At 55.4% G+C, this 25,812-nt stretch overlaps 1 protein-coding gene across 2 annotated transcripts in view; it reads left to right on the top strand.

The window, feature by feature from the left end:
- The window catches only part of CADM3 (cell adhesion molecule 3), a 72,330-nt gene extending 47,580 nt beyond the window's left edge, over window positions 1-24,750 (top strand). Inside the window, exons 2-10 of one of the 2 annotated variants that reach the window (XM_067542939.1) lie at window positions 5,731-5,871; window positions 6,264-6,416; window positions 7,297-7,434; window positions 8,425-8,595; window positions 9,512-9,602; window positions 9,971-10,140; window positions 16,723-16,845; window positions 19,904-20,029; window positions 21,961-24,750. In XM_067542939.1, the coding sequence (XP_067399040.1) occupies window positions 5,731-5,871; window positions 6,264-6,416; window positions 7,297-7,434; window positions 8,425-8,595; window positions 9,512-9,602; window positions 9,971-10,140; window positions 16,723-16,845; window positions 19,904-20,029; window positions 21,961-22,079 (1,232 nt within the window). In that variant the 3' untranslated portion in view covers window positions 22,080-24,750. The remainder of the gene's footprint in view (window positions 1-5,730; window positions 5,872-6,263; window positions 6,417-7,296; window positions 7,435-8,424; window positions 8,596-9,511; window positions 9,603-9,970; window positions 10,141-16,722; window positions 16,846-19,903; window positions 20,030-21,960) is intronic. The other variant, XM_067542940.1, reaches the window with a different exon arrangement.
- The last annotated feature ends 1,062 nt before the right edge of the window (window positions 24,751-25,812 follow it).

Genomic DNA, 25,812 nt, shown 5'->3' on the forward strand with positions numbered 1-25,812 from the left:
GATAACGTGGGCATCAAAAGCTTTGGTGACGTGACAAGCTAGCCAGTGATGGACATAAACTGACTATACAACCACACCACCTTAGTACCTCACTAGAGATCACTCTGGATGTGCTTGATTTGCAAAGATTGTCATAAGAACATAGGAACGGCCATAATGGGTCAGGCCAATGATCCATCTAGCCCAGTGTCCTGTCTTCTGACAGTGGCTGGTGCCAGATGCTTTAGAGGGAATGACCAGACCAGGGCAATTGTTGAGTGATCCGTCCTCTGACATCCAGTCCCAATTTCCGACAATCTGAGGTTTGGGGACACCTAGAACATGGGGTTGTATCCCTGACCATCTTTGCTAATAGCCACTGATGGACCTGTCTGTGAACTTATCTCGTTCTTTTTGGAACCCAGTTAGACTTTTGGCCTTCACAGCATCCCCTGGTAACAAATTTCAAAGGTTGACTGCGTTGTGTGAAGAAGTACTTCCTTATGTTTGTTTTAGACCTGCTGCCTCTGAACTTCATTGGGTGACCTCTGGTTCTTGTGTTATGAGAAGGAGTAAATAATACTTCCTTATTCACTTTCTCCATGCCATTCTGGATTTTATAGACCTCTATCATATCTCCCCTCAGTTATTACATTTCCAAGATAAACAGTCCCAGTCTTTTTAATCTCTCCGCATATGGAAGCTGTTTCATCCCACTAATTTTTGTTGCCCTTTTCTCTACTTTTTCTATTTCTAATATATCTTTTTTGAGATGGGGCGACCAGAACTGCATGCAGTATTCAAGGTGTGGGCATACCATGGATTTATATAGTGGCATTATGAGTTTTGCTGCCTTATTATATATTCCTTTCCTAATGGTTCCTAACATTCTGTTAGCTTTTCTGACTGTCGCTGCACATTGAGTGGATATTTTCAGAGAACTCTCCATGATGACTCCAAGATCTCTTTCTGGAGTGGTAACAGATCATTTAGACCCCATCATTCTGTATGTGTAGCTGGGATTATTTTTGCTAATGTGTTTTATTTTGCGTTTATCAACATTGAATTTCATCTGCCATTTTGATGCCCAGTCACCCAGTTTAGTGAGATCCCCTTGTAACTCCTTGCAGTCAGCTTTGGACTCAACTGTTTTGCCTAATTCTGTATCATCTGCAAATTTTGAATCTCACTGTTCACCCCCGTTTTTCTGATTATTTGTGAATATGTTTAATAGGACAGACTGCAGTACAGATCCTTGAGCGACCCTACTATTTACCTCTTTCCATTGTGAAAACTGACCATTTATTCCTACCCTTTGTTTTCTGTCTTTTAACCGGTTACTGATCCATGAGAGGTCCTTCCATCTTATCCCATGACTGCTTACTTGTTGTGTGATCTTGTCAAATACTTTCTGGAAGTCCAAGTACACTATATCAGTGTTTCTCAACAACCAGTCCGTGGACCGGTGCCGGTCCCTGAGATCTCCCTGACGCAGTTTAAAAAGGCAGCAAGCCAGCCCCTGGTATCAAAAAGGTTGAGAAACACTGCACTATATCAACTGGATCGCCTGTGTCCACATGCTTGTTGATCCCTTCAAAGAATTCTAATAGATTGGTGAGGCATGATTTCCCTTTAGAAAAGGCATGTTGACTTTTCCCCAACACATCATATTCATCTATATATCAGATAATTCTGTTTACTGCAGTTTCAACCAATTTGTCTGGTACTGAAGTTAGGCTTACTGGCCTGCAATTGCCAGGATCACCTCCGGAGGCTTTTTAAAAATCCACTGTTACATTAGCTATTCTCCAGTCATCGAGTACAGAAGCAGATTTAAATGATAAGTTATATACCATGGTTAGTACTTCTGAAATTTCATATTTGAGTTCCTTCAGAACTCTTGGGTAAATACCATCTGGTCCTGGTGACTTCTTACTATTTAATTAATCAGTTCGTTCCAAAACCTCCTCACACCTCAATTTGGGATAGTTGCTCAGATTTAACACCTAAAAAGAATGGCTTGGGTGTTCCAGTCTCCCCCATATCCTCTGCAGTGAAGACCGATGCCATGAATTCATTTAGTTTCCCTGCAATGGCCTTGTCTTTCCTGAGTGCTGCTTTAGCATCTTGATCTTCCAATAGCCCCAGTGATTGTTTGGCAGGCTTCATACTTCAGATGTACTGAAAACAATTTTTGCTATTAGTTTTTGTGTCTTTTGCAATTTGCGCTTCAAATTCTTTCTTGGCTTACCTGATTATACTTCACTTGACTTGTCAGAGTTTATGCTCCTTTCTATTTTCCTCTCTAGGATTTGACTTCCAGTTTGTAAATGATGCTTTTTTGCTTCTAACTGCCACTTTTATTCCTCTGCTTAGTCATGGTGACATTTTTTGGATCTCTTACTTTTAAAAAAAATCATATGTGGTTTTGAGCCTTTAAAAATTCCCCTGCAGGTTGCAGGCATTTCACTCCTGTGACTGTTCCTTTTAATTTTTCTTTAACTAGCTTCCTCGGTTGTGTTCGTTCCCCTTTTTGAAGCTAAATGCTAATGTGGTGGGTTTCTTTGGTATTTCCCCCCCTACAAGGTCGTTAAATTTAATTACACTATGGTCATTATTACCGAGCGGGTCAGCTGTATTCATTCCTTGGACCAGATCCTATGCACTACTTAGGACTAAATCAATAATTTGTCTCTCCCCTTGTGGGTTCCAGGACTGGCTGCTCCAAGAAGTAGTCATTAATATTGTCTAGAAATTGTATCTCTGCATCCTGTCCTGAGGTGACATGTACCCAGTCAATATGGGGAGAGTTGAAATCCCCCATTATGGAGTTTTCTCTCCCCCTGAGCATTTCTCATTCCTTTAGGATTTGTCACGATGATGCTGACGATGATATTGGAGGTGTCCATGGACAGCTTAGTTTGTGCATACTATCAATAGTGCCTCAGGGCTGGGACCTCTTTAAGTAACTATTTCTCAAACTTGTTATTCAGATTTGCACCCCAGGTCCATTGCACATTTCCGCACAGTTGTGCTCTCAGGTTCCTGGCTCAGGCAGCTAATTTGGCACAGATTTCCTTCTATAGTTGAACCTTTGACCCCCTCCTTGTCTTCTGGGGCACACACATTAGTGATGGCTTCAACCTTCTTGTGATCGACCTGTACCCCTTGTTGACTGAAATTCTTTCCCAGGTATGTTATTGCCCATGCAAGGAATTTACATTTTTGTTTGTTTACCTTTAGCCCAGCAGCTCTGGGTCTCCCCAAAGCTGCCTGGAGGCTCTGCTCATTCTCTTACACTGGTTTTCCCAGATAAAAGCCTCATCTGTGTAACCTGAGTAACCTAGACAATCAAAAATGTGTTGTGTTTTCTGGTGCAGCACCTCAGGTGTTGAACATCTTTTGGATCTATACATAAGCAAAGGATTCCATCTTTTTTTTTTCTATAATGACCAACAAGCGTACTTACTCCTTTGGTTCTTCTACATGCACTGTGATGCCCAGAGCAGTAAGCCTTCCTAGCTCCTCTTTTAGCTTCTGCCAGTAGGTGATGGGACTTTCCTAACAGTCTGAACTGTGGGCAGTCAGGCTCTTTCCCCTCTGTCCTCTGTCGAGAGCATCCTTGTTCCCTGGGAGATGTCCTCAAACTCTTCCTCTTCACCAGCTCTGAAATGGGGACCCAAAGAACTTGGGCTGCACAACCCACCCCAAGACTGGGCTTTTCACATGGCCCTTGTCCCCTGGCCGCACATGTCACTCCCAGCCCCTCTGCCCCACAAGTACCACCACGCTGCTTTCAACACCATCCCCTCACCACTAGCTCTTGAAAGGTTCGTGCACAGCCACTCTCAACGGATTTTAACTCAACCCATGACAAGTTTTCACCCAGCCCATAACACACTCTGACACACACACACACACACACACACACAACAAAACACTGATACATGCACAGACCACCCACACTTACACATGCGCATACATACATACACACTTTACATGGACACACACATGCTCACACGCGCACACCCCTGCTAACGCTCACACGTCTATGAAATGCTTCCGCATAGACCCACCCCACTAACAGTCGCACATGAAGGAGGGGGCAGCTGACACTCCCTGTGAGTCCCTCCCTCCCCCTGCGCTTTGTGACAGGGGCAGAGGGAATGCCCGGCCCCCTGCCCAGCGTGGATCAGTTCTCGTGGACTGGTCTGGCCTCTCCGGCTGCTTTGCTGCCCTGCGTGGGACCCGTGGCCGGGAAAGCGCTGTCACATGCCCGGAGTCTGCCTCAGCCCACTGCTGAGCTGGCTGCTGGCTCCGCTCCCTGCAGCAGCCTCCAGAATCACCAGCCGGGGCGGGGCAGGGAGGGAGCCAGGAGGCACCCTGAGCGGAGAGGGTAGCCATGGAACTTCCTCCTTAGATATTCAGCCCAACACCTGGCTCCTGCTCCCCATCTGGGACTGATGGGGAAAGAACATGGGCGTGGGGGGGTTTCTGGGATCCCCCATTCCCTTCCCTTTGCTTTGGGTTGACACGCCCTTCCCCACCCCCCAAGAAGGGGCCATCGACCCTGATGCTCCAGGGTAGCCAGAAGCTCCCCCGGGGTTCAGCCTCCCCAACCCCGATGGGCTGAGCCAGCCCTCCCCCGCTTTCATGGACTCAGCCACCCTAACCCCCGGTTTCCTCCCTCTTGGGCTGAGCCACCCCCACCTCTTGCGTTGATTACTTTTTTTTATCATTATTGTGTTCATTGCATCCCTCTCTTCCTCCTGGAGTGGGGGACAAATCCTGCGGGTCCACCCTCTCCCCAGAGGGCGGGGCATTCGCACTGCGCCAGGCTGTACTTGATGGGCGGGGCATTCGCACTGCGCCAGGCTGTCCCTGGTGGGCGGGGCATTTGCACTGCGCCAGGCTGTCCCTGGTGGGCGGGGCATTTGCACTGCACCAGACTGTGACTGGTCGCACTGGGCTGGTGGGGGGCATTTGCACTGCGCCAGGCTGTACTTGGTGGGCGGGGCATTCGCACTGCGCCAGGCTGTGACTGGTGGGCGGGGCATTCGCACTGCGCCAGGCTGTGACTGGTGGGCGGGGCATTCGCACTGCGCCAGGCTGTGACTGGTGGGCGGGGCATTCGCACTGCGCCAGGCTGTGACTGGTGAGCTTATAGGTCACAGTCCGAGCTGCCCTCTCCGGTTCTGACCTTCACGGTGGGTGTGGCAGGCTCAGGCTCAGATCCCGCTCAGGGTGCCTCATAGGCAGAAGGCCGCACCCGTCCCCGGGGAAGGGGCAGTGTCAGATGCTGCCTGCAATCAGCCAAGTGCTGACTCTGTGCCCAGCCCACATGCCCCGTGTGCTGCCCTGCTGTGGGCACGGGGCCCTGGCAGAGCACCCAGCAGCTGCTAGCGGGGGGTGGGGTGCGGCGGGGTGAGCTGGACGCAAGAGGAGAAAGGCGTCTTTGTGCAGCCAGTGGGAGTGGAGCCGCCTGCAGCAGAGGCAGGACGAGAACTCCGGGCCGTGACCCCAGGGAGTGGGAGGCTGGAATGTGTCTCCGGAGTCCAGGGCACGGACATGCCACGGGGTCAGCCTGCGGTCGGGGTCACGCTCCCATCTGGCCAGAGGCCGCCCTTCTCCTTCAGCCCAGCACACACAGGGAAGGGATGGGGCCCCGGACCAGGCACACAGGAAGGCTCCCGGGGCGCTGGAGGAAAGGTGGTGCCCAGCCTGGGCTGACATCTCCCTGTTTGCCCCCAGAGAGCCAGCCCACGACAGCCGACGAGACGGTGGTGGCGGGCGGCACCGTGGTGCTCAAGTGCAAGGTGGAGGATCCCGACGACTCCTCACTGCAATGGTCCAACCCAGCCCAGCAGACGCTCTACTTCGGGGAGAAGCGAGGTACCGCCCGGGGCAGCCCCAGCTGGGCCTGCGGGGGGCCTGATCACCTCTCCCTGGGGCCCGGGCTAGAGTGGGTGTGAGGGGAACAGGCACCAGAGAGCATGCCGCAGCCTTTCCCCCTGCATGAGGGGTGGGGTGAGAGGGAACAGTGCCCCACGGGAGGGCGGAGCAGTGCCCCACAAGGCTGAGGGGAAGCAGTGTCCCGGGGAGGGGGCGAGGAGAAGCAGTGCCCCGGGGGGGAAGCTGAGGGGACACAGTGCCTCGGAGAGGAGGCGAGGGGAAGCAGCGCCCCTCAGGCAGAAGGACGTGCTGCTGGGTTGAAGCATGCCCTGCTCGCTCGCGGCCCCCGGCCGTCGTGCCCGCCTCGCTAATGCCTCTCGCTCTGGCCCCAGCGCTCCGGGATAACAGGATCCAGCTGGTGAAGTCCACGCCCAACGAGCTGACCATCAACATCAGCAACGTGGTGCTGGCGGACGAGGGCGAATACACCTGCTCCATCTTCACCATGCCCGTGCGGACGGCCAAGGCCCTCGTCACCGTGCTGGGTGAGGGCGTGGCACTCCCTTCCCCCTGGGGAACCTGCCCAGCGCCCTGGCTGGTGTCGCCTGCTTGGGCACAGGGCCCAGTGAGTGTGACCCTGGCCTGGCAGCAGCCTACACAACGACCCCCCCCCCAGCTCCTGGTGCCAGGACAGGCTGGGCTCCCCTGCTGTCATTGAGGGGTGGGTGCCCCGGCTCTTGGAGGCCAGAGGCCTGACCCCAGCCCCTGGGGCCTCTCATGGGCTCCCCTCCGAACTGCAGGGCCTGGATTCTTCTCACAGCCCCAGCCCCTCTGCAGCCAGCGGCAGAGCACCCAGCCGGGGCTCCATGTCTGGACGTGGCCATGTGGCCAAGCCCATCTGTGTGTGTCTGTGGCTGGGTGTGTGAACACCCCTGTGTGCCCGTGTGTCTACGTGTGCCTGTGCGTGTGTCTGCGCTTTCCCGTTTGTGCGTGTGTGTCTGCATGTGTCGGTGTGTTTGTGCGTGTGTCTGCGCGTGTCTGTGTGTCTGTGCCTGCCCGTGTGTCTGGGCGTGTGTCTGCACGTGTCCATGTGTCTGAACATGTTCGTTTATACATGTGTCTGTGTGCCTGTCCGTGTGTCTGCATGTGTCTGTGTGTCTGCATGTGTCTGTATATCTGTTTGTCCACGTGTCTGTGTGTTTGTCCGTGTCCATGTGCCTGTATATGTCCGTGTTCCTGCACCTGCCTGTTTGCCTGTACATGTGTCTGCATGTGTCTGTATGTCTCTGCCCATGTGTCTGCGTGTGTCCGTATGTCTGCCCCTGCCCACGTGTCTGCCCCTTCCCGTGCTTGGGAGCCGTCAGGAGGGCAGCTCAGAGGTTTGGAGGGACGAGTCAGTTCTGTGTTTCTTGCCGTCTGCCCCAGGAATCCCCCAGAACCCTCAGATCTCTGGCTACAACCTGCCCATCCGAGAGACAGACATGGCCCGGCTGACCTGCAGATCCTCTGGCAGCAAGCCAGCTGCCCAGCTGCGCTGGAAGAAAGGCAACAAGGAGCTGCAGGGTAGGTGCTGGCTGCAGACCCCCGGGGCACACTGGGAGCCCAGCTCTGGTGGAGCAATGTCAAGGCCTTAACCTTGCAGCTTGGGACACGACAGGAGGGGAGAACCTGGCCTTGTTCAGTAAAACGCTGAGGCTGCCCCAGCCCAGAGCCTCAGACGGGGCCTTCTCGGCCACTGCAGGTGGGTGGCACCGTAGCGAAGATCTTTCCCTGGGGCCGAGCCTGCAGGGGAGCTGCCCCCCCCTCGTCCCCAGGACCCAGTGTGGGAAGACGGGTAAAGCACCGCCCAGCTCTGAGACAGACAGACTGAAAACGAGTGGAACACACGGCCCCGGGGCAGCAGTGGGCGGCACCGTGTCCTGCGGGCACGGGGCTGCATCCTGAGTCTGCTGTGCAAGGGGGAGCAGGGCAGGGGCACAAAGCCCAGTTGGGTAATGAAGAAGGCCGGGGGAAACTGAGGCGCCCTAGAGGGACCTGGCCCCCGTGTCACAGCAGGGACTCGAGGTGCCCATGGCCATGTGCTGCACCCAGGGGTAATGACCCGCCCTGGGCCCTAAGCCAGGGGCCAGCACTCGGCACGTGGGAGATGTGGGGACAGCCCCGGGTGACCTGGCCACGTGGGGCCCACCAGGGAGAGCAGGGCCGGTGCAGAGGGGCTGTTGGATGACACGGGGGATGGAGGCAACACAGCGAGCGGTCCTGAAGCGCCAGGTCAGGCGCTCCCAGTCACTCCCTCTCGTACCAGGCCCAGGGGAGGCTCCGTGCCACGGCGAAGGAAGGCTGGTAACCGCTGTGCCCTGGGGGTCGAGAGGCGGGAGTAGGAACCAGTTAGACACGGGCCAGACTGGGGCTGGCCAGCACGGCAGGCGGGAGAGGGGCCGAAGGGCTCTGCGGGTGAGCTGCAGTCGCTCCCGTGCCCGCTGAGAGCGGTGGGTGGCCGTGCCCCGTGCAGGCCCCACCCTCATGGCGCCCGTCCCTTTGCCCCCCCCAAAGGCGAGGCCCCCGAGGTGATGGAAGATGCCAATGGGAAAACTTTCACCGTCACCAGCCGCATTGCGTTCCCCGTCACCAAAGAGGACAATGACGTGGAGGTGACCTGCACAGTGGTGCACGAGTCCCTGCAGAACTTGGAGAGATCCACCAGCCAGAAACTGCAGGTCTACTGTACGTGCGGGCCGGCCGCGGGCGGGGTGGAGGGTGGTAGGCAACGGGCCACGGACCACTAACCAAACACTATGTACACACATCCCACCACTAACCACTCCCCTTACGCACACACCATCCACCGCTAACAACCAGGTGCACACGCAGCCCACTGCTAACCACCCCTTAGGGACACAGCCCACCACTAGCCACTCCCCCTACGCACATAGACACAGGCCACCACTAACAACCCTGACGCACACACAGCACACCACTAACTACCTCCCTACACATACAGCCCACCACTAACCACCCCGTTGAAAGTATAGCACACCGCTTAGCATCCCCTACACACACTCAGCCCTGTGCGCACGCACAACCCACCACTAATCACCCAGCACACGCACAGCCCACCGCTAAAAACCCCGACGCACACAGAGCCCACTTCTAACCCCCCTGCGCGCGCGCACAGCCCCGCTAGCCACACCCTACTCGCACACACACAGCCCACTGCTAACCCCCCACTAACCACCCCGACACACTCACAGACCAAAGCTAGAGAACTGTGTGGGTGTATGGAGGGAAGGGGCACGCGGCAAGTGTGCAGAAAAAGGGGCAGGCTGAGAGTGTACGGAGAGAGGGCATGTGTCAGGTGTGCGGAGGGAGGGGCACGCTGCAGGTGTGCGGAGGGAGGGGCACACTGCGGGTGTATGGAGGGAGGGGCACGCTGCGGGTGTATGGAGGGAGGGGCACGCTGCGGGTGTGCGGAGGGAGGGGCACACTGCAGGTGTATGGAGGGAGGGGCACGCTGCGGGTGTGCAGAGAGGCGCACTCTGCAGATTTTGGGGAGGGACGTTCATCTGTAGCGTGGGGGAGGCGGCACAGAACCTGCTCCAGGCTTTTGATTTCTACCTTTCTCTGTTTTCCCTCCCTCCAGTTAAGCCAACGGCAGTGATCCAGCCGATCCCCACCTATGCCCAGGAGGGGCAGGAGCTGCAGCTTCAGTGTGAAGTCCAGGGCAATCCAATGTAAGCTGCCCCCCCCTTCCCCCAGCCGCTCTCTCGCTCCCGTCCCCTCCTGCGGGGCAGTGTGCAGTGCCCCCAGTGCGACAACGGAGGCTGCAGCGCTGCTGTGCACTGGTAACACCTGCTGGGGCCTGCCCCAGACGCGCTGCCGCTGGGGCCAGTTCGCTGGGGGTGCAGTCAGGCCTGCGTCACAGTCCGCAGCGGCCTCGGGGCCCTTGAGAGACGCTCCCCAGGGAAGTGGAAGCTGCTGTCATTAATTCCCAGTGGGGCTGACCCCTGAACCAGCACCTGCTGCTGCAAGAGCAGTGCCAGCCCCAGTGCGTGCCCCTCGGGGCAGCGCCCCTTCCCTCTCATTAACCCCCTCCTCTTAGCCCCCAGGAGTTCCTGTGGACGAAGGAAGGCAGTGATCTCCCCCTGCAGATGAACCCCAGCCGCATCCTCACCTTCCAGTTCGTCAACAAGAGCGACAGCGGCACCTACATCTGCAGGGCCACCAACACCATGGGCAGCGTCATAGCTAAGTACAACCTGGACATCAATGGTAAGCACGGGTGGGCACCAGAGAGAGCGGGGAGCGCCTGCCTGCCTCCTCGCCTCTCCGGGGACACACGCCAGGACCTCTCCTTGGCGCTCGGCTCCCGCAATCCTGGGCTGCCAAGTGCAGGTGGAGCTGTCCCTCCCCGTGACTCGTCCCCTGCTGGCAGAGCCACCCCTTCTTTTGTGCCCGTGTTTCTGCAGCACGTCCCCTGCCGGAGAGCCCCCGTGCATTGGGAACCCCCCTGCCGGAGAGCCCCGGTGCATTGGGAGCACGCTGGGCCGGAGAGCCCCGGTGCATTGGGAGCACGCTGGGCCGGAGAGCCCCGGTGCATTGGGAGCACGCTGGGCCGGAGAGCCCCAGTGCATTGGGAGCACCACCACACTGTGGAAGATGCTGTTTGGAAGTGCTCTGGGGCGTCCGAGGGGAGTGGGCCCTGCCCCTGTAATGGACCCGGCCGGTGCAGATGCTGAGCCTCAGGGAGATTGCCTCCGGGCTCCTGCAGCCTCTTCTTTGGCCTGGGCTCCGTAAAGCTGCCGCCGCCGCCGCCTCCTCCACCCTGTTCCTCTTTTCTTCCTTCTCTGGCATTTCTCTGCCACTCTCCGCTCCCCTCTCTCTGTCTGGGTCACTCCTCACCACGCTCATTTGCTCACTCCCTCTCTTCTCTCCTCCATCCTTCCCTCCTGTTCATTTGCTCCCCGCTGGCTCCTCCTCCTCCCCCCAGCAGAGCAGGAGCAGACCGATTGCCTCTCCAGAGCCCTGCGGGAGGTGCTGGCTGTTACTTCCAGCTGCAAGAGGAGGAGAGTGCAGCTTGTGGGGAGCTGAGCGGGGAGGGAGCCACGCAGCCTGGGCTGAGTTCAGCCGGTATCTCCTCTGCTGCTTTGAGGGCAAGAGATGAGGCTGAGCTGGGGCAGGGAGGGGACTGGGCTGCACGGCTACCCGCCCGTGGATGGCGAGATGGGCAGAGAGCAGCCAGCCAAATGAATGCCTGCGGACCAGGGGCTAGCTGGAGCCTAGGCATGGCAGTCCATGGCACCCAGCTGCACCCTGGGTGGGATCCCCTCTCCCTTCTGGCTGTTAACACCCTGCGGATGGTCACAGGCTGAGCTCCCCTCCTCCCCCCCCCACACACACACACACTTCCCAGAACAGATGGCCATTAGCCACGCTGGCTGGATTGGGCTGTTTTTAGGGCCAGATTTTCAAAAGAGCCCAAATCCCCACAGCTCCCCCTGAGAACAGAGGGGGGCCAGCCCCATGAAGAATAACGGGCTACTGGGTGCTGAGCACTTGGGAAACTCCGGCCCTTAATCTTTTCCCCTAACTGAGTCTCCCCAGCCCCAGATGGTTTCTCTGAGCTTCCTTCATTTTGTTTCTTTCTGATACTGAGCTGTCCGGAGCTGAGCCCGGTCCCAGAGGTCCCAGGGTGTGACGCTTCTGTTCCTGCCCTGCATGTTAGCAGCTCCTGTCTAACCGGCTGTCCATGTCCTGCTGGATTCTCTGCCCATGGGTATTCGGGCTCTTGTGGTTTTTAAACCTGCTGCATTTCCAAGACATCAGTGCTGCTCGTCCCTTCCTATGTCTAATTAGTTCATGTTCTCTGCATATGGACCAGAGCCGCATTCTGTTCAGTGTTCTGATGCTGATCACGCTAATCTCCTTTGGGATCCTTTCTGTGTCCTCTCTGGTGTTTGCTGCTCCTCCCCATGCGGGGCTGTTGGTGAATTTCACAGCTGTGTGGCCCCCGCCCAGAGGAGCGTGGCCTGGTTTTCAAGAGAGCATGGACAGATGTTTGAAAGTGCTTGGTACACAGCCGCTCCCTCTGTGATACCCAGGGCGGGACTGTCAGGAGCTGGGCACCCCACATGCACCCAGCACGCTTAGCTCTTTAGAAATGTGGCCCTGGTTCTATGTGCTGACTGAGCACTTCTGGAATCTGCTTCTTTCTCTGACCTCCCATGCAGCCATCCAGCCATCTTTGTGGTTCCCAGCACAGTCCTCCCCTCCTGGTCCATTTCTGTGAATTTGCAATTCTTCAGCCAGTTTTCAGCAGCTCCCAAGTCAATCTGAGTGAATCCTGTGAGCAGAGGTTCCGTGTGCCAGGAAACCAAACCCCAGCTGCATGGCAGCTCCAGTGCCATCTCCTCCTCTGCTGCCTGCTTTGGAATTCTAACCAAAAAAGCACAATCCAGTTGGTCTCTTCTCCTTCATTCTCAGTCAAATCCCAGTGCTGCTTATTGCTCAGAGCCTCAGTATCCTGCGTGCACAGATCGATGGATCTTTCGCTTTAATGTTCCATCATCTTACAAGGGGCAAAGGTTCGAGTGAACTGACAGGAATGCCAGGATTGCTCTTGATCTTTTCTAAAACAACTGCTTTTTTCCAGCCCTTCAGAACCTTCCTAATTCTCCAAGACTTTTCTTTACTATGAAGTCATGTAAGTCCGTGTGCTACCCTGGGATTCAAGCTAGTCCCTTTGCTACCCTGGGATTCACATTGTCCTGAACTCTTGATATTAATACATCATCCATTTGCCTGTCTTCACATTTTTCTTGGATTCTCTTGCTGGTTTTCTATCAGCAGCATCCTCACCTCATTTGTCCCCTTTCGTCTTTCATGTGTTTCTTGGTGCAGAGAGATTTCTGACAGGTGCTCAGTGTCTTATCAGATTTCATCCCCTTTCATGCTGATTCATGTCCCTGCTGCACTTTCTGTCTCTGTCTTCTCCCCTGACATTGGTTGTAAAAGTCCCTCCTTACCCCTTTGCAGAGTTAGCTCGTCCCTCTCCCTTCTCTTCTCCCTAGGAGCCTTCTTGGAGTCTAGTGGCTTTTGATGGATGGGTCGTTTGCTTTGCACTCCATCCATTTCCAAAGCTAGTGACTTCCCCACATCTGAAGCTAACTGGCCACATCTTGTTCCTTCTCCAAGGGATCGGAGTCTCTGAGAACGCCTCAGTCCCCACCGCCCCGTGTGTCCTCTGATGTGCTCTTCCATTGGACTGTGCTTGCTAGATTTCTGGATTCCCCTAAATGTGCATCTCTATGCTGAATGCCCTTGACTGGCTGCGTGTGGTGAGCTCTGCTTCCCCTTGTGCTGGGTTCTGGCAGGCCATGGTCATGGGTCCCAGGCCTCCCTTTTATTCTGTCTCAGTCAATTCCTTCGTGTCAGTAGATCTAGGATGGCTTCTTCTCTGAATGGATTCCCCGGTTTCTGGGTCATTCAAGTCCTAGGAACTTGGACTGGTGCTGGCCTGGCTGAAGGATCTCCTAGCGGAGACCAGGAGAGGTAACCTCCCACCACCGCAAGCAGAGCTCCCAATGGTGGAGTGGAGCTTGTCCCGGTTTGATTCTCATCCTCTCTGCAGCTGAGCAGAGCAATCCTCTCCCTCTTGGTTATGAAGTGCGGATCACAGGGGCTTCAGAGCCAGTCGAGAGCCAGCTGTCCCGACCCTCCCTGCCAGCACCCTGTGCCTCCTGTACACCACAGCCAGTCCCGTTCGCACAGGGCACCCGCCGTTCACCGGTGTGAGTGGCCACACCAGGTGCTCTGCAGGTGAGAACTGGACACACAGCTGGAGGGAAGCAGGAGTGGAGTCTGTGCCGTGAGACAGAAACATGGTCAGTGTATCAGCTGCTCACATGCCTTGGGGAGCAGCATCGGGGGAGAGGGAGAAGTTTTGCTCTGGTTTTGCCCTTTCCAATCCCTTTCTTTTGTGTCCACACTCAGATCCTAAAGACACATTTGCCATGGCCCCTTGCCCTGCCCAGAGGAGTCCTGCCCACTGGTGTATTAATTTAGATAGAAGAAATGAGCCCGAGGTGTTAACGTAGCTAAGTCACTGTCTAACACTAACAGTGTTAAACAAGGCCCGGGGGTTGGCATCCAAAGATCTGAGCCTGCCTAGTCCCAGGGCAAACACACCATTAAACATCCCTTTAACCTGCTACTGAAAATACAGAGAAGAAGGGAGAACAGTTGAAATCCGTGCAACGTAAAGTATTAAGTCAGGCTGTCGCTGTAACGGCGTCCCTTGTTCCTTTTCCTTCAGCTGGAGAGCGTTTTTAGAAGGAACCCCTCCACCCAGCGTGTTGTTTGACAGTCTCTAAGAGCAGGGTCTCTCAACCAGTGGAGCGGGACCCAAAACTGGGTGGCCAGAAAGTTTCAAAGGGTCGTGTAGCAGCTCCTGTGTGTCCTGTCCCGCAGGGCTGGCTGCTCTCACCTCCCTGCTCCCGGCCCTGCAGCCTCTGGCCCAGCCGTCGTGATGACAGGAGTCTGGGTAGGCCAGATGTAAGCGAGTGGCCCTGCCACCCCATGAGCCGGGTCACAACTCCGCTCACAGACGTTTGGTCCAGTCGGAGCCAAACCTGAGCGATGCTGCAACCCCGGAGGTTGCAACACCTGGAGCGGAGAGCCAAGCCCAGCCAACCCCACAGCACAGGAGCTGTAGGAGCTGCTGCTGTAGGGTGAGTGCCGGGCAGGACCCAATCCTCTCCCCCGGTGCAGGAGCCAACCAAAATCCCCCAGGGCTTACGGTTACCCCTAAGGTAACTGCCGGGGGAAAGGAAGCTGAAGGGGAAGGGTGGGGTACAGTTCCTATGGCAATACCATACCATGCCACCTTACTTCTGCACTGCTGCAGAGTGGCGGTGCTGCCTTCAGAGCTGGGCACCCGGCCAGCAGCTGCCGCCCTCCAGAAGGCAAGGAAAAAGGACGAGCAAGGAAAAATCATGGACGTTTGTTCCTATTTCAAAAACCCGCCCAGACGGAGATCAGATGACCAAAAAAGAGGTCAGGTCCAGGAAAACCTGGACGTATGGTAAGCCTCCATCCCCAGACTATTTACTGGGCCGCGACAGGCCACAAATGTTTACAAATGGGTCCTGTCCGCTTACAGTGGGTCCATTTACAAATGGGTCCACAAACGATGAGAACCCCTGTCCTAGATGGCATCGAAGATGGTGGTGTCATCCCAAGTGGTGTGTGGGTTTCAGCTGGAGCTGGTAGGGTGGCGATGTGTCTGGGTCCTTCTCTCTGGCCCAGTACAGTCAAGATACCTCTCAGGATCAGGCTGAAGAAGGCCCGGAGGCCCAGGAAACGTTGAATGTGGCAACCATGATGGGGAAGCTCGCTCCAGCAGCTCTGTCCTTTCTGCCTGTTCTTTTTGTTCTTTCCTTCCCCACAAAATCTCTTCCTTTTAAGGACCCAAAAAGGCAGCGATGGGCAGAATAGCTCCTCCCCTTATTTTGGCCTAATTTCTGACATACCAGTTTTGGCTCATTAACTTCCAGCTCCACATCTCCTGTTCTTAACAGTGTGATTTCAGCACAGCCCTGGAATGATATCAGCAGGGCTGTTTTGTTTAAACTAACTCAGCCATTTTGGCTCCCTTTTGTACCTTTCCTTGTCAGCGTGTGTGTCGTTGTGGGTTATTGGAACCTCTTATCAACTTTTACAGCCTTTTTACAGTTGAGCTCACAATTCAGGTCAATTTGTTGGCCCCATTGTCACAAAACCACCCAGCATAGCGAGCCTGAAGGGGACACTCCGGCATTACACTGAGAGCCGGACAAGGGCATGCCTGGAAGCTGCAGTGAAATAAAAATTGATGCCTGGAAAATTCTGCACAGGGCTGCTAGGCAGGAGCTCACCCACAGAGACAGGCTGAGAACTACCATAACTCATTATACCCATGACTCCTAGGCAGGAGCCTACCAGGTTATACTGCCTGAATGGCTTGGAGCCAAGATGGAGGGAGGCAGGGCTCTGGTGGGGATGCACGGGGAGGACCGGTGGAGGATGCGGGAGGCTGAATAGGGGCACTAGAGGGCGGGTGCAGGCCGAAGGGGAGGAGCGCCAAGTGCCGGCTCTATGGCGCTCAACTTTCCCGTGGTCGTTGCCAGAGCCAGCTAAGGCAGCAAGAGGAAGTGGAAGGGCACAGGGGAGAGGAAAGGGCTGGTCCATGTGGGCAGCAGGAGCAGAGCAAGGAGAGGGGATGAGTCTCCACGTGGAAATGGCAATGAATGTGACAGAGGCACGGAGCAGCAGAGGGCAGGGGCTGCCTCCCCTCACCCGGGAAGCCAAGAGGGAGAAGAGGTCAAATCAGAAGGGGCTGAGGTTGGGAGGAGCCTGTACTGAAGGAGGGGTGGAGCTAAACAAAGGTGGGGGACACGCCCTTCTCCCCCTCCCGCCCTCTGCCCTGGGATATTGGGGCTCTGCTAGACCTTGTCTGTATTGTGATGGCTCCCAGGATCAGGACCCTTGTGCTGGCACTGAACGAACACACGCTCTGCTGGGAAGAGCTCGCAATCTGCATCCGAACCTGGGACAGCAGTGGTTGCGGACTGGGTCTGAGGGATGCCGGCAGAGTTGAGGCAGGAGAAGAACTCAGGGCTGGGGTTGCAGGTCAGGGCTGAGTGGCACCAGCAGAGCTGGGGTGGGGGGAGCCCAGGGCTGAGGTAGCAGAGGGGTGTGCGTTAGGAGGTTGTTGGCAGAGACCTCCAGACATCGCTTCCATCGAGGAGTCTCTCGCCCCATTGCTGTCATCTCTCAGGGTTGATTTGTCTCCCTCTTTTTTGTTGTCCTCCCCAGATTTTTCCCAGCTCCCCACCCCACATGTTCACTCCACTCCAGCCCCTTCGTCAGGCCCTTCCCAGTCCACCACTCATGTTACCATGGCTACTGCTTCATCCTTCACTCCAGTCGCTGTCCAAGGCACGTAAGCTCCTTTTCTATTTCTTTATGGATTCTCTGCTCCCGTGCCCGGTGGGCAGCTCTGCAAGAGATAGCAGGAGGATGGCTGCCAAGCCCAGAGGGACAAGGGCTGTGGCTGCAACAGAGGGATTACTGCCAGCCCCGGTTAGTACCATCGGGGGATTCTTCCTGGCACCTGGCTTCCTCTTTGGACTATCCAGATTCTACAGCCGCCTCACCAGGTCGCACTGCAAAGCCAGGACCCATGAGAGTAAAAGGTCTCAGACAGTGGCAAGGAGGATTGTGGTAGCCAAAGAGGCCAGTGGTCCGTCTACTGTGATAGCCCGCCTACTTGTTGGCCCTTCTAGCCCAGTGCTGTTCCTCCCCATGCTAACACGCAGCTGTGGTCTCCAGCTGTGTGCTGCCTCTGCAGGAATTGCTGGCAGAGGCTATGGAGATTGCAGAAAACCCCCGTCATGCACCTTCGGGTCCCAGCTGGGGAACCATCTCTCTCTCCCCTACAGCATGAGCCCTTAACATGTGTATGTAGCGAGCGCCACTGCTTTCATGCACTGACACGTCTAATCAATGTACTAACTGTACTAAGCTATTTGCTGTCTTGTGGCAGGGAGTTCCGCAGGTTAATTCCACATTGCAAAAAGTGCCTTTTGTCTGTTTGAAGTGTTGCCTTTTCATTGTGAATGCCCCTTGTTGTGTTAAGGGGCTGGGGGGCTCAGGGCCCAGCTGGCTCCCTGCCCCATTCCTCTATTTATAGCCCTCTGCCGTCCTCTCTTTTGTTCTTCTCCATTCCAAACTCGCCCCATGCAGATTCCCCCCTCCCTCTCTCAGCCTTTCTGTGGCCCTTCCGTGGCCCTTCCGATTGCTGAGCCAGCACTTTTGGGATGAAGCCACTAAAAGTGAATGAAAATTTGCCCCTGCAGTCCCAGCGTAGATGGCAGACATTGTCCCCCAGACAGGCCCCGACTCCTGACACGACTCCCGCTCCCAGGAATGACACCAGACATCGTCCTTTCCCCTTCCCCCCCCCCCCCCCCCAGATGCAGACACCAGAAGCAGCATCACCCTGGCACCGACACGAGACCCCTTCTCCCACCCCCCGCACAGACACACGGAATAGCGTCATGCCCAGACACAAGACGCTGTCCCCATCCCCCCAGCATGGACACAAGACACCATCCCTCCTAGCACAGACATAAGACACCGTTCTTCTCCCTAGCCACAGGAATGAGACACCGTCAGCCCTGGCACGGACATGAGACACTGTTCTTCCCCCCGCCGCCTTTGGGTGGCGGATGCGTAGGCTGGGGCTGGGGCGCTGTGAGAAGGGACCTGGAGGTTGCTCTGTTGTGTCAAGCGGCCGACGCAGGGGCTGGCATGAGAGCTGGGGTGCTGCCCCCCACATTGCTGCGTTGGGAGAGCCGGGCCGGTCAGAGCCTGAGCTTTCCTTCGTGAGCCGTGCACGTCCTGCACGCCGTGTGGCCGTCTCCCTCAGATCTGCACTGCCGTGGCTGGCAAGATGCAGGAGGGATTGAACAGAGGGGCCAGTGTGAGCCGGGCCAACCGAAACTGGCTCCTTCCGTTCAGACGAGTGCGACACCACCTGCCTGGCCTGGCAGCTTCCCCACGGAGCGAGTCGCACCGGCTGGGCTGTTTCAAAGGCTTCCCAAAGAGGAGGCTGGCAGAGTGAGGGCTGGGGCGACGACAGAGCAGGGGGCTGGGGCAGTCGGGTCGGGGTTGAGGGGCACCACAGAGTGAGCAGGAGCCCAAGACTGGAATAGCAGGGATGCTGCAGGGCTGGGAAGGGCAGGGATCGGTCACTCTGTGCCTGGCACTAGCCCATGCTAGTTGTTACTCAATTTCAAGAGTGCTCATGGTACTCCAGAACAGGGCGGGGGTGGGCAGGGGAGGAGAGGGGTCAGGGATGGGGTGAGGATAGATGGGGGGTGGGGTGGGCTTTCACCTCTTGCCCAGTCCCAGCTCTCCAGACTCCGGCCCATGCTCACACACATCCCAGTTCCGGTTCATCGCAGAAGCCAGCACCAAATTACTCTCCTGATTTAAAGTCTCCCTTGGACCCGCTCTAGCTTCTCTCTCCACACCCCTCTCAGCTTCCTCCTCTTCCATCTGTCTCCAGCTCCACTGCACTGGGGCAAGAGCTTTCTCCACTTCAGCCCCTCTCTGCGTCCATCGCATTTCCCATCTCCACTTCAGCCCCTCTCTGCGTCCATCGCATTTCCCATCACTGCTGCCGCTCCTCTCTTCGTCCATTGCATTTCCCATCTCTGGTGGCAGCCCCTCTCTGCGTCCATCGCATTTCCCATCACCGCTGCAGCCCCTCTCTGCATCCATCGCATTTCCCATCTCCGCTGCAGCCCCTCTCTGGTCCATTGTGTTTCCCATCACCGCTGCAGCCCCTCTCTGGTCCATTGCATTTCCCAAATCTGGTCGCAGCCCCTCTCTGCGCCCATCGCATTTCCCATCACCGCTGCAGCCCCTCTCTGCATCCATCGCATTTCCCATCACCGCTGCAGCCCCTCTCTGCATCCATCGCATTTCCCATCTCCGCTGCAGCCCCTCTCTGGTCCATTGTGTTTCCCATCACCGCTGCAGCCCCTCTCTGGTCCATTGCATTTCCCATCTCTGGTGGCAGCCCCTCTCTGCGCCCATCACATTTCCTATCACTGCTGCAGCTCCTCTCTGCATCCATCACATTTCCTATCACCGCTGCAGCCCCTCTCTTCGTCCATTGCATTTCCCATCTCTGGTGGCAGCCCCTTTCTGCCTCTCCACTTCTCTCTCCCACTGGTATTATTTCACTCCCAGCTGTTAGGGCCTGGCCGCTTGTGCAAGGGATATGGCCCTGGGGAAAGCTGTGCTGTGCTGGGGTGTGCCCTTGTCACCCCAAGGGTCACATGGAGCCAGGCCAGGCAGACGCAGTGCAACGCCCCAGCTGTGGTGCTGAGAAAGTCTCTCTGTACCCCGGAGGACTTCAGCAGGACCTGTAAACACCCGTCTCTCTCTCTCTTTCTCTCCCCCCCCTGCACTGCCACATGGATAGATGCCAGCCCGATGTCTTCCACCTCTGGCACGTACCACGCTCTGATCGGTGGAGTGGTTGCAGTCATTGTCTTTCTGCTGCTCAGTTTGCTCATCGTCCTGGCACACTACCTAATCAGGCACAAAGGTAAGACCTGTCTGAGCCCCTCACCACTGCCTACAGCTCAGCTCACGGGCTGGCCTCTCATCTCCCAGGGACCCCTCCCAGATGGGAGAGAGAAGGCAGCCAGGTCTCTCTTTCCAGTGGCCTTCGGTCCATTCCTGATCACTCCGTTTAGCGCTCTCCATCCTCTGCTCTGCCGGAGCCTGCCGCGGCCTGGCACTGCCACTGACCCTCCAGCTCACAGATTGTCAGGAACCATGAGGAGAGGGATCGATAATAACACAGAAAATATCATAATGCCACTATATAAATCCATGGTATGCCCACACTTTGAATACCGCATGCAGTTCTGGTCGCCCCATCTAAAAAAAAAAAACCCATTAGAATTGGCAAAGGTACAGAAATGGCAACAAAAATTATTAGGGGGGGGGGGCAGGGGTGGAACCACTTGCATATTAGGAGAGATTAAAAAGACCAGGACTGTTCAGCTTAGAACAGAGATGACTAAGGAGGAGTATTCTAGAGATCTATAAATCATGACTGGTCTGGAGAAAGTGAATAGGGAAGTGTTATTTACCTCTTCACGTAACACAAATAGGGGTCACCCAATGAAATGAATAGGCAGCAGGTTTAAAACAAATGAAAGGAAGTACTTCTTCACACAACGCACAGTCAACCGGTGGAACTCATTGCCAGTGGATGTTGTGAAGGTCAAAAGTATAACTGGGTTAAAAAATGAATTAAATATGTTTATGGAGGATAGGTCCTTCAATGGCTATTAGCCAAGATGGCCAGGATGCAGCCCCATGCTCTGGGTGTCCCTAAACTTCTGGCTGTCAGAAGCTGGGACTGGACGACAGGAGATGGATTACTCGATAATTGCCCTGGTCTCTTCATTCCCTCTGAAGCTTCTGACACCAGCCCCTGTCAGAAGACAGGACACTGGGCTAGCAGGACCATTGCTCTCCCAGTATGGCCAGTCTTATGACACCAGGGCCAGCTTCAGAGATGATGTGTATGTTGGAAACTACCACCCCCTCTGGCTCCTTTGTATCTAGGTTCAGCCCCCCCAACCAGCGTAAGGGGGTCGGAGTCGGTACCACTCACATACTGAGGAGCCAGAAGGTCTTTGAAATTCATATGGGGTGGAGGCTTCTTTGCTTTCCGTCGGCCTACACCCTCTGGTTCGGGGCTGTCCTGGTCCAGCTGGCTGTCACCTCACCCGCTCCCAACCCCTTGGTTGTCATTCATTGCATGGCTGGAGCTCCCAGAGTCCCAGGCAGGACGGGCTGGGTGCTGCACAGACAGAGGCAATCATGGACCCTGCCCGGAGGTCCTACACTCTGCTCAACTCGTGGTTGATGAGTGAGCTTGTTTCAGCCTGGAAGGAGCTGGCAGGAGTAAGGTGCACGCTGAGGGGATGGAGATAACACAGGCTCAGACCTGCCTCTTGGCCTTGCCCCCACGCTCCAGGCTGCACCTGGACGCAGAGCACTCAGCGCGGGTGCCAGGAGTGGAGCTGGCTGGGAATTGCCCGCTGAAACCATTTTCTGATGCCCTTTTTTTTTTTGCAAAATTGCAATTTTTTGTGAGAAGACTGAAAGGCCAGCGTTGCTGGCCGCCCGCCTGCAGGGCAGGTGACATAGACAAGAGCCTTCCGGGTGGGCCCCAGCCAGCTGCAAACCCCCAGTTCAGTTCTCCCAAAGCAGATTTGGGGCATTTCTGCCCAGGGAAAATGGCGAGGTTTCTACTCAGCTCGCACCCACGGGAACGTTTTCAGCAGGGTGGAAATTCCATTTCCCAGCCAGCTCCAGCTCTAAGCTCCAGCCCAGAATCCCCCTTGAGCTCTGTCTGCCCCACGGTCATTCCCCCAGGTGGTGCAAGCCCAGCGCGAACCCAGCAGCCAGCTTAAACCAAAATAGGCACACAATGACGGGAACTCTCTCCCTGCCCAGGCACCTACCTGACACATGAGGCTAAGGGATCCGACGACGCCCCAGATGCTGACACTGCCATCATCAATGCAGAGGGAGGCCAGGCCAGCGGCGACGACAAAAAGGAGTATTTCATCTAGGGCGGAGAGAAGAGAAATGGAGCCAACAAACCCAGATGGAAATGGAAACCAGACCACAAACCCCACTCAACCCAACAGATTTTCTCTCGTGCCCTGGACGGACGGACGGACGAACAGAGGGATGGCGGGACAGAGACCAGAGAGTGACCGGCTTGACTCATGAGGCTTCTTCTCGAACTTGTATAAAACGTTATGACTAAAAACATTGAAAGCCCCAGCCCCGTTCGCTCGCTTGTACCTTCATATCCGCGACTGACACTCGCACTAAACACACAGACAAGCCAGTGAGTGAGTGACACTTTCCTTCTTTTCTTTGGCCCCTTGGCTTTGGTTTTGTGGATGCTCTTTGCTTCGGTTCCTTGGTTTGGAATGTCGGGATGGGGTCGATGTTGATCTTTCTGTTGCTTCTCTCCATTTTGGTTCCTTTGACGCCCAAGGATAAAATCAGCCCTAGGGGCAGCCGCTTGCTGCCGTGGGCCTGGGCTGGGATGGCCTTTCTGTTGCTAACATTTCCCTCCTGAGAACCGGGACTGCGATTCCATTTTGTTCCCCTCTCCCCCTCCTTGGCTCCTGCATGATGCTCTGAGCCAGGCTCATGGCAGTGATCCTGGGCTGTGGATGGGGAGCGGTGGTCTTTCTCTGCCCTGCAGAAGCAAACACGACATGACATCCCAGGGGAGTGTCCAGCGAGAGCTCAGCTCCTCTCCAGAGGGATGTGCCCTCCCCACAACAGGATGGGGAGGGGGGCAGTGTCTCTGTTTCAGAAAGCCCGGCCTAGCCAGCCCTTTGGGAAACGGGGGGGGAGCCGCTGGGGCCCTGCCTTGATTTTATCCTTGGTGTTTGTGTCTGCCAATGTTGATTTGGGAGGAGAACTGTCCGGTGTGATACATGTACAAAGGGGAGCCAGCTGCCAGGGTGGGAGCCGCTGATGGGCTCCAGTCCCCACTGCCGCCCCAGGAGAGCGATTCGAATGCTGCAAGGTGAGCAGCAGCACTCCTGCAGCCAGGCCCCCGGCCGGGCGGCGAGGCAGGTGTTCGGGCACAATTTCAAGAAAAGCTGTAAATTCTCAGATTGGAGCCGTGAAAATAACCCATCCGTTGAGACGCTTGATGCAAGGAAACCGCCCTTGCGAGTCTTCCCTGCGCCAGGGAGCAATGTGCAGAGCGAGCCCCTGGGGAGCCAGGGGTCAGAGATCAGAGCGTCCGGGGCCACCATGCTGCTGTCATGCCTTTCCTGCTCTCTGACCGCTCCTCCTGCCCCAGCGCCGAGGCCTGGGGAGCCTTTTGAAATCGAAACCTTGCTTTGATCACAGGTGACTTGGCCACGGGACATCTTTCTTCTAGGCCACAGTTAGCTGAGCAGTCTCATTCACACAAACCAACATCTTAACCATGACAGCTCAGAACCTGAGCGGCTGCGCCAGACAGGAGACTGGGAACCGCAGCCAGGGCCAGGGGAGGGGATGAGCATCCTGCCAGGCTGACCAGGGAAATGCGCAGGGACCGAGCTGCACTTGGTGGGAGGACAGAGGGAAGTTTGCTCATCGGAGCTCTCAGCTTCAGGAACCGTAGAGTCAGTCAGGGATCTCCCTCCCCAGGCAAGATCTTGAGAGCAACCTCCCAAGCCAAAGGGCTGTTACCTGTCACCCACTCTCTAGAGCCGTGGACCTGCTCCATCCAGAAGCTGCATGGCCCTCACCTGCTGTTACCACTTTAGAAGAGCGCACACCATTCCCCAGTGCAGAACCCCAACCCTAGCCCTCCAGATAGGCTCAACCCAACAGCCTGGGAAGTCGGGGAGGGGTTCAGCGATAGCAGCCATGCTGGGGGTTCCTCTGATTCCCTTCTGGGGTCTTCACTGTCGCCAGCACCCATGATTTTATCAAGCGTTTCCTGAGATTTGGTCTTTTTCTCAACGCCCCAGCGCCTGGAGTCATGTGAATATTTGGGAAGCTCAGCTTTCATTTTTAAAAAGGGCTGTCAATTAATCGCAGTTCATGCATGCGATTAGCACAAAACAAATTAACTAGATTTAAAAAAATAGTTGTGATTAACCGCAGTTTTAATCGCACTGTTAAACAGTAATAGAATACCAATTTAAATGTATTATAAATATTTGTGGATGTTTTTCCTACCTTTTCAAATATGTTGATTTCAATTACAGCACAGAATACAAAGTGTACACTGCTCACTTTATGTTATTTTTTGTCACAAATATTTGCACTGTAAAAAAGATCAACAAAAGAAATAATATTTTTCAATTCGCCTCAGACAAGTCCACTCAGTCCTACTTCTTGTTCAGCCAATCGCTAAGGCAAATAAGTTTCTTTACATTTACAGGAGATAACGCTGCCTGCTTCTTATTTACAATGGCACCTGCAGGTGAGAACAGACGTTCACATGGCACTGTTGTAGCCGGCGTTGCAAGGTATTTACGTGCCAGATATGCTAAACATTCATATGCCCCTTCATGTTTCAACTCATAGGTGCTAAAGTTTTACATTGTTTTCTTTTTGAGTGCAGTTATGTCAAATAATAATAATTCTATGTTTGTAAGTTGCACTTTCACAATAAATGCACTACTTGTATGAGGTGAATTGAAAATACCATTTCTTTTGTTTATCTTCTTACAGTGCAGAGCTTTGTAATAAAGGATAATAATGTAAAGCGAACACTGTACATTTTGTATTCTGTGATGTAATTGAAATCAATATAGGTGAAAATGTAGAAAAGCATCCAAAAAATATTTATAATACATTGAAATTGGTATTCTGTTATTGTTTAACAGAGCCATTAAAACCGTAATTAGTCGCCGCTATTTTTTTTAATCTCGTGATTAATTGCGATTATTTTTTTAAATCATGTGGCAGCCCTAACGTTTAGCCCTGATTGGAGAGAAAAGCTGGAAAACTTGACACAAATGTGGTCTAAGGAGCAATATGAGAAGGCAAATCCCCACCCTTGAAAATCTCACGATTCTTTTGCCAGTGTCAGGACGTTGGGGAGCCTGACTCTGCTTGTGAGCATGTGGGGCTGGGTCTTGGCCCGGGCGATAGGCGGGAGCAGCGCGGCGTCTGCTGGCTGCGTGCATGCGATGGTGCTCAGCCCACCAGAGAGCCACCTGGGACATGATATCTGATTCCTCTGCTGTTTGCACTGGGTCCCGTCTGCGGGAGCTGCTGTAATTCCCACTGGCGAGAGGCTGGTGGGAAAGGACCCTGCAGGGACTGGTGGTGGCTGTTGCTCCTTCCAAGAGAGGCATGGCAGCAAGTGCTAGCCGAGGGGCCTGGCCGAGGTCAAGGCTGTGTGGGCAGCAGAGACTCGACACAGGTGCTGACTGAGGCAGTCCCTGCCCGAGGAGCAGGGTACTAGGACCTGGAAACACCCCCCTTTCCTTCCCCCCACCCCACCCCCAGCACCCAACATACAGACTTCAACAAATGAGCAAAAGGCTCCCTGTGAGAGGCACCCGCCAGCACCACCCTGCGCACACAGAGCCAGTGCCCCACGTGCCACTCCCCTCAGCGCGACCTCGCGAGCCGGGGCTGAGCCCCAGAGCCAGGCCTCAGGCAGGGATGACTCCACGCACTGCTGGGAACGGGCGCAATTACTGTCTAACTCACCCCACCCCGCAGAGCTAGGCCTTGGCTCCCGGCCCTTCAGCTCCCAAACCACGGGCCTCTGCCGGGGCCCAGCAGCAGGCGTTGGTCCTCTGCATGGGGTCCGGGCCCAAG

The sequence above is a fragment of the Emydura macquarii genome, unplaced genomic scaffold (genome assembly GCF_026122565.2).
Source record: "Emydura macquarii macquarii isolate MOO-44397 ecotype Brisbane River unplaced genomic scaffold, CSIRO-AGI_Emac_v2 contig_746, whole genome shotgun sequence".
Classification (NCBI taxonomy): Eukaryota; Metazoa; Chordata; order Testudines; family Chelidae; genus Emydura; species Emydura macquarii.